Source organism: Tachysurus fulvidraco, chromosome 22, assembly GCF_022655615.1.
Source record: "Tachysurus fulvidraco isolate hzauxx_2018 chromosome 22, HZAU_PFXX_2.0, whole genome shotgun sequence".
Taxonomy (NCBI): Eukaryota; Metazoa; Chordata; class Actinopteri; order Siluriformes; family Bagridae; genus Tachysurus; species Tachysurus fulvidraco.
The window spans coordinates 3,078,589-3,086,934 of record NC_062539.1 but is presented as its reverse complement, the minus strand read 5'-3'; the positions used below and the strand labels follow the sequence as shown (position 1 = coordinate 3,086,934).

Below are 8,346 nucleotides of genomic sequence, written 5' to 3'. Positions count from 1 at the left end.
ACTTCCTGACACTGGAGACTCCTTCCTTTCTGTCTCTGAAGACATCCTGACACTGGAGACTACTTCCTCATTAAAACAATGTCTCCTTACAGAAAACCTCATCATTCTGCTTGATTACAGGATTTTCTTTGTTATATAAAACCATGTTTAATTATGGGGTCATCATTAGGCTTCGATTACATGGAGCAGGTACATCTTGCAGTTACCATAGAAACCATCATGTATAAAGGACACAAATAGAAATCTACACGGAATTTGAATGCATGCATTGTTCAGTATAAATGTTCAAAACTTACAATGATGATGTTGAGAAATCCATCCATTTTTGATTGTTTTAATTTAGTAATCATCATCAGGGACGATGCTACACTCTGAAGACACTCTGAAGTGACGTTACAGCTTGTCACATGCATGATTTATAAAGGATTTTAACAGCTTATCTGTTAACATGAAAATATAAACACTTTCCAAACTAACCAAAAAAAAAAAGAACAAAAACTAGAGAAGGTCATCAATAAAGTTCCTGTTCTTGTTTATTTGTCCAGTGTGGGTGATCCTGCAGCATTTGCAGTAAAAAAAACGATCGAGTTTTTCGGGATTAAAATGGTTCGACATGCCTTTTGCTCAAAAGTCTATTCAGCACACAGAAGAGAACGAAGAGACACATTGGTTCATGAGACACAGAAAAGAACAAATAAAATGTACAGAAAATTTTCTTTTATAGCTTGTGATCAAGACACACCAGATCAAACACAACACTGCTTCTGCGTTGGAATTTTGATAAAAATGAAATTTGGAAAAAAAAAAACCACACACACACACACACGCGCGCACGCACGCACGCACACACATGCGCACCTACTGTGTTTGAAAATCAAATGATTGCTTAAAGAATACAGGTGTAAAATACAAATACATTAATGTAAAATAAAATAAGAAAACACCTCAAAGAAACACCACATTTAAAAAAAAGAATAAATAACTCTACAGAATAAAAAAAGGGAAAAACGTAGAGATTGTCATCAGATGTTGCTTATTTCTCTCTCTCTCTTTCTCTCACACACACACACACACACACACACACACACACACACACACACACACACACACACACACACACACACACACACACACAAACACAAACACAAACACACACACAAAAAGAGAAAATGATATAAACTAAAAGTTATCCCCATTGGTAAGAGAAGCTCAGCATCATAAGACACTTCTCTGGTCCTTCTAGTGCTCCCGAGACTCTACTTAAAGTCAGACCAGATCTAAATGGATCATTCAGGGATAACCTTATATCTAAACTGAAGCTCTTGAGCCCCCATTTGAGACTCAATTCAGTGAGTCACTCAGATCGTGAATCATTTTAACAGCTTATCTGTGGCCTGGATGATATCCAACAACAAGCCAAAAAAAAAAAAAAAAACCCACTAAATAATAAAACCAAAATCCAAAACGTTTTTTTTTCCTCAATGTGTATATTTGTATTTAAGTATATTTCATTGTGAGAAGAAAATAAAACGATAAACATTTCAAATAAAAAATATTCTAGTATTTGCATACCATCGTGTTAAATTAGGTAGTTAGATCTTATATCAAGGACAAGAAATTTCCGCAGGTGTGTGTTGTAACAAAAAAAGCATCAGAAAAGAATTTCTGAGTGCTGTTTGTTCTGAAGTTCAGATATTGGCTTACTTTAGTTTGTTTGTTTTTGCAATTAGAAATATAAAAGTAGGAACTTTTCAGACTTTCAGTCCTTCATAATTACCACAACAGTAAAAGTACCATTCAGCATTAAAAGATCACACTTGATTTGGCACGCAAAGAATCCTCAAGAAGCTAAAAAAAAAAAAAAAAAAAAAAAGCAACTGGATACCCTGTTAAAACCATAATTACCATTACAGTCAAATTGTATAAGAGCTTTTTTTTCTTTCTTTCTTTCTTTTTTTTTTTTAAACATTAGATCCCGTGCAGATTAGCATGGATGATCTAAACCGACAGCAAACACAAACCTGCTTATAAACAGAGAGACTTAAAAAACGAGGAGCAAGGCTTCGGTCCTACTCTAACAGACATTCATTTTATTTGACAAATATAAGCATTAATTTTAAACAGCCAGCATTATAAATACAATTTCATTCATTCAGGATGGAAGGTGGGGTGTTTTTTTGTTTGTTTGTTTGTTTGTTTCTTAGGAGCAGGTGTTGGGGTTGGCACAATCTTTAATTCCAGTTTTAACGATTTCAAATTTTAACATAAAAAAAAACAACTCTTTCCGTTAAACCTAGAAAAAGAAAATATTTTATCTTCTGATCATTTCAGACGCAATCCAATCATTTTTCTTTTTCCAAGAGGGAAAAAATATCCAGTAGCAGTTTTATATATACATATATATATATATGGCCACACGCACGCACACACACACACACACACACACACACACACACACACACACACACACACACACACACACACACACACACACACACACACACACACACACACACATGCGCAAGCGCTCGCCAGCGCGGAAAAGCCGTTTTTGATCCATGTCCTCCTCGGAGCGACACTCAGTGTAGTGCAGTGTGTATTTCAGCAAAAAGTTCCAAAGGCACGTTGTGGATTAACGCTTGTAGTCTTCATTATCACCATCCAGAGAGTGTATTTCCAAAAAAAAAAAACTGGAGTAGTAGGGTTTTTTTTTTTTTTTTGCACAAGCTCTCCAAAGCTGAAGAAAAGTCGTGAGCACAGATTATTTATTTTGTTGTTGTTTTGTTTTCTCTCTCAGGGCGACTACAGTCCCGTTATGAAAGCAGCCATTTTACAAACGAATGTCAGGGATGATGTGGAGATGGAGGTGGAGTAAAGCGATGAGGAGCTTTTTAATCCCTCACAGGTCAGTGTCAGGCCAGAGCCATGGGACACCACGTGTCACCCCGTACAGACGCAGACACGTCCCCGGTGGTCATTAATCCCACGTTAGAATACAGACCCTCCTGGCCAGGGTACTTCACTATGGAGCCTGTGGTGCCTGGAGCTTCTATATGTCCCACCAAATCGGAGGAGTTCACCTATAATAATAATAATAATAATAATAATAATAATAATAATAATAATAATAATAATAATAATAATAATAAACAACCATAGGTGCCATTTTCAATTTTATAAACAACACAAACCCTGTTAAAATTATATGATTTTTCTTAAAAATAGAAATCTTTGTCAAGTTCTAAAACAAAGATTTTTTAATCTAAATGTTAGATTTTGTATGGAGAACGGCGGATAAAACAGCAACTAAAATCTAGTTTATTTCTCAGAACAAAAATCATATTTTAGATTTTTTTTATTTTTTTAAGATTTTATTCAATATAAACTGTGACTGCCAGAGTGTAATGAGAAGTGTTGCCATGGCAACTTATATACATATATACATATATATATATAAAACCTATTTACATTACAAACATTGTTATATGTTGGATAACATTTTAAAGGTGAGTATTTATGATCCATTTCTCAAAATGAAATTTTAAGCTCATATAATTTGTTGACTGTTGATCATTTTAGATGAATTTGTTCTTACGTGGATTGTATAGGGTAACGTTGCCATAGTAACTAAAAGTTAGAGATCATTTCTCTCAAAATGAAATTCATAATTTAGACATTTTTATGAAACATAATTTAAAACAAAAAATATTTTTTGCTTTATATTAAATGTGATTTTCCTCATTTTTAACCAAAAATAAATTGCACATACCACCATAACCTTTATTAGATTATTACTATAAAGTATACATTATATGATATTACTTATTAGTTACTTATTAGTTATATTCTTAAAACAAATTATATTAAGGTTTCACATGATATAATTTCACACACAAAAAGTTAAACAAAATCCAAATTTGTATAAATATTCCTGTGACCAATTTTAGAAAATGGAATTGCAGGTATTGAACTAAGCTTTAGAGCAGAGCTGTGTATGTAATAGAGGTGTATTTCTTATGATATTTCTTATAAAGCACATGCTATAAGACTGAGGTGTTGGACTCACTGAGGTCACGGCCACATGTGCAGAAGAAGGACTGTTCTTCGAGTTCTCTTCTGAGGCAGAAGATGATGATGATGATGTTGGAGTCACAGGGACAGAGCTGCTTCCTGCTGATCAAATCAAACATTTTTGTTAGATTATAGGATTTAATTCAAGCCGACACCAAAAGTTTTATTGTCATCTTTAACTTCCTGTCACTGACCTGACGATCCCTTGGTTTTGTTCAAGTTTTTCGGTTTTCTTTTTCTCGTCTGAATTCCTTCTTTCTTCATAGCCAGGGGTCGTGGTACCTAATGAAACACGGTTAGATGTTCACGTTCTCACTTAGTTAATGTATGTGTGTTGTTAAGTTTGAAATGACTTTTGTGGTGTACACACCCCGTGTAATTTGGTGTAGAGTCCGCATGCGTTGCACACCGGTTCCCCCTCTGCGTTTCTGCGCCACAGGGTCGTCGTGCTGGTCTGGCAGTTTGCACAGGAAAGACCGACTCTTCTGGAAGACGACTGCAAACACCAAAAAGCAATCATCCTTTAGCTTTCAACAACTTTTGACTTTCAACAAATTTGATTTGCTTTCTTATCTCACGGGAAACATTAATCACTCTGCTGTATCTGATCTCTGACTGATTGGTTTTGGTGAAGAAAACTGAATTTTAGTTTTTGTTTTAAATTTTTGCTCACGCTACTGAACTACTGGCCAAATGTTCACAACAATGTTAATTTAACTCTGAATTATCTCTGATGGAGTTTCCAAACGTCCAAATATTATGTTATGAACTTTTTAAATACATGGCTGATAATTTATACATATAATCCTATTTAGTGTATTTATTCAGAGCCAGAGTTTTTATAGCAAAGATTTCCACTGACAGAAAACATTAGGTCCAAGTTGACATTATTGTACAAACTGATTAATTTCGAGTAACCAGTCCAACCAACTTATAAGAAATATCAATAATAAAACTTTATAATAAATTGAATAATTTTCTCTGATGCAAACAAAATAAAAATTTACAGACATCCAAGTTACTTCACAAAATTGAAATTTAAAATGGATTCATGGATTCATACTTGAGCTACCAAACAGTTATACTGTACATTTCCCTGTACGGTGTTAGGATTAAAGTCACAAATTCTCTGCTGCTTATCTTTCATCTTAAATGAATATAGTGCACCTTAAAGAGCAATCTAATTTGACCTTAAGGGCCAAGTTATACACAGTCTACAAAAGATTTTGCAAGTATCAGGCAGTATTACGCATTAAAAGCTCCAGGGCACAAATAAATATAAAACAATTTACTGCACACATTTAAATAATGAGCCTAAAAAAGCACTGTTTAGTTGGTGTTGGTGTTTATAAATCTGCACAAAATCTGTATAAATAAAAGTTCCTTGTTGCTGGAGTGTTGTGGTATTAAGGTGGGCTACCAATCGGAAGGTTGTGAGTTCGGTTCCTACGCCCACCAAGCTGCACTGCTGGGCCCCCGAGCAAGGCCTTTAACCCTCAATTGCTCAGTTGTATAAAAATGAGATAAAATGTAAGTCGCTCTGGATAAGAGCGTCTGCTAAATGCTGTAAATGTAAATGAGTGTGCCTTTACTATACAATGAAAAATTAAGTTGAATGAAATTATGTTGCCTTGTTACTAGAGTTGTGTCATTAAGAGTGCAGCATTTATAGCTTTCCTATATGTTTTTCACCATTTTAAATAATTGACCGAACATCACTGGACCAGACTTACAGCTTTACACTAAAAGCCAGCACCTTTACCTTTTACACTGAGCTACAAAAGATCCCATATCACTGTTGTTGAGCAACATGGGTGCAAATCAACTTAGGAATATTTGTGTAGTTCATAAAAATTTTTCTTTACTCAGGGAATTGTGGGATTTCCTACAAAGAGTGTAAGAGAACCACTGTTTTAAATTCGTATAGTCTTTTTAATGTGTGAGGATTTTTTTCTCCACTTGATCACCTACCAGCCTAGAACTATTGTGTGAAATGAGGATGCTCACCATGCGCTTCTGCGGCTTAATTAATGGTCGGCTCAGACCGTTCATTTTGCTGTACAGACCGCAGGCGTTGCAGAGAAAGTGACCGGTGCCGTCGCGCCTCCACAGCGGGGTGGAGATGGAGCCGCAGTTCACGCACTCCCGACTCTCCATCGCGTCCTCAAGGTAGTCTAGCATACACACACACACACGAGACACGTGCACGTCAATGAGGCGTAAATTAATCGGCTCTCCGTCTGCTTGCTGTAATTACCGTTGATTTGTTCCGTCTCTAATCACCTGTGACCATCTTTTAAAGATTTAAACCTCAAACATAATCCACCTTTTTTTTTTATTTGATGTGAACTTATCAAGAAAAATTCTGATAGAACTACCAACATCACCCAACCAATATATCCCTTTTATTTATTTATATCCCTTTTATGTATATTTATATTTTAAAAGTGTATAAAACATTTAATACGACCTCAAATCGAATCTTTTAAATTATAAATATTTTTCTGGGATTTAGGATATTTTTGATTAAAATTAAATCTTCAATTTGGCGTAATAAAGCTGTTTTGCATAAATGTCGCACTGTAAACGCGTTTACTGTCTAATAAAGATCATTTCTGTATGAATTTTATTTTAGTCCATATTTCATTATATATGGCAAAGGCATACAGCACAGTTTTACTGACAGAAATCTTCATTCTTTTAAGGACTCTTATAAACTGAGCTTATTTTCACACCAGCATTATTACATTTATAATTAGTCGCCTTTATTTTTTTAATTCCCCCTGAAATCTTATAAGACTGTTAAAATATACAAATATCTTCCTTACATTTGGTGAAACACGCGTACACACTTGTGCACTTATTTTCGATAGATTTCAAGACTTAAGGTCCAAATAAATATTCAGAAGGAACCTTTTGTAGTTCTTCTTTGAATTATTGTGATTATTTGGAATGTAATTGTTGTTTTTCTGAAGCTTTTCTACTAAAATATATTCAAATTGACCGATATATTGAAATATATTCGAAAAACTTGAAGGAATTTTTAAGGTTTTTTTTTTTTTGTTTGTTTTTTAAAAAAACAAAAAACAAAAACAAAAACAAAAAAAAAAACAATTTCATGATAATTTTGGGTTCAGAGCTTTGAGAGAGTGTGTATTCTGTACCTGCAGGTCCGGGTCTGATGGTGAGAGGCGCTGCTCGGCTCTGTAATGAATGCAGCATGGAGTTATCGAAGGGTCCCGCGGGCCACGCGGTGGGTAACTGGGGAAGCTGCGCTCCCATATAGGGCGCGTACGGCCCGGTGTAGGAGCCGGTAAGGGGCCGTGACAGGTACTGATCCCTGCCGCTGGCGTTCAGCGAGGTCGGGTAGCTCGAGTCCCTGGCCGTGCCGTTGTTCACGGGCGGGCTTGGTGAGTAGTGAAAGCGTGTAGAGGTGGCGTGTGGGCTCCCGGTGCTGTAGGACGACGGGCTCTCGGGTGCGGGTTGAGACCATCCGGCGTGGCTGCTGACTGCGTGGCTCGGTTGTGACGCCGCCGCGCTCGGCTGCAGGTAAGGCAGACTCGGGATCATTGGCCCAACTCGCGAGGTCGGAACGTATACCGGCGAGTTGGGACTGGAGTGCATGTAAGCTGCCGACGGCGACTCGTAGGCTGCTAGCGTCGAGTACATGTCGCCAGGGTCCACCACGATCCCGGTTTTGTGCACGCCAAGCTTAGCGGCCTGGTCCAGGTCCGCGAATAGCGGCACGTCGTCCGTACACACCGGGTGGCCGAAGGCGGCGTAGGAGGGCAGCGGCCGCGTGTCTGCGCGCCGACTCCCCGCTGCGTCCAGGGGTGATGTCCTCAACTCGTCCCTGCGCTCGCCGTGAACGCAGCTCTGCTCCCTCGGCGAGCCTGGGTTACTGGACACTTCACGCTTGACTGTGGACCAGCTGTGCTCGCCCAGGTCCATCCAGGAACCGTGTGGTGGTAGCTCGAGGTACGTGGAAAACGGATTCGTGATGAGTTAGCCTACAAGACAGAAAAGAAACTTCAGAACAATCTGGAACAAGAATAAAATAGTAAAATGTGCGACATGCACGTCAGGTCTGTCACTAACAAACAGTTTAACACTTATATTAACTTTCTCTTGCAAACATGAGGGGTAAAAATCCAAATAAAAGAACAGGTGGATATTCTGTTGTCAAAGTAAACCTTAACACACCAAAATATTGTCTGCCATTCCCTTGTTTTCCACAAAAAAAGATATATATATATATATATATATATATATATA

General features: G+C 37.3%; 1 protein-coding gene across 3 annotated transcripts in view; it reads right to left on the bottom strand.

The window, feature by feature from the left end:
- Positions 1–320: 320 nt before the first annotated feature.
- The window catches only part of gata6 (GATA binding protein 6), an 8,902-nt gene continuing 876 nt past the window's right edge, over positions 321–8,346 (bottom strand). For 2 of the 3 annotated variants that reach the window (XM_027166120.2, XM_027166121.2), the window contains exons 2-7: positions 7,236–8,081; positions 6,079–6,245; positions 4,442–4,567; positions 4,266–4,353; positions 4,067–4,173; positions 321–3,080 (exon numbers count right to left, since the gene is read on the bottom strand). In XM_027166120.2, the coding sequence (XP_027021921.1) occupies positions 2,913–3,080; positions 4,067–4,173; positions 4,266–4,353; positions 4,442–4,567; positions 6,079–6,245; positions 7,236–8,022 (1,443 nt within the window). In that variant the 5' untranslated portion in view covers positions 8,023–8,081 and the 3' untranslated portion in view covers positions 321–2,912. The remainder of the gene's footprint in view (positions 3,081–4,066; positions 4,174–4,265; positions 4,354–4,441; positions 4,568–6,078; positions 6,246–7,235; positions 8,082–8,346) is intronic. The other variant, XM_027166122.2, reaches the window with a different exon arrangement.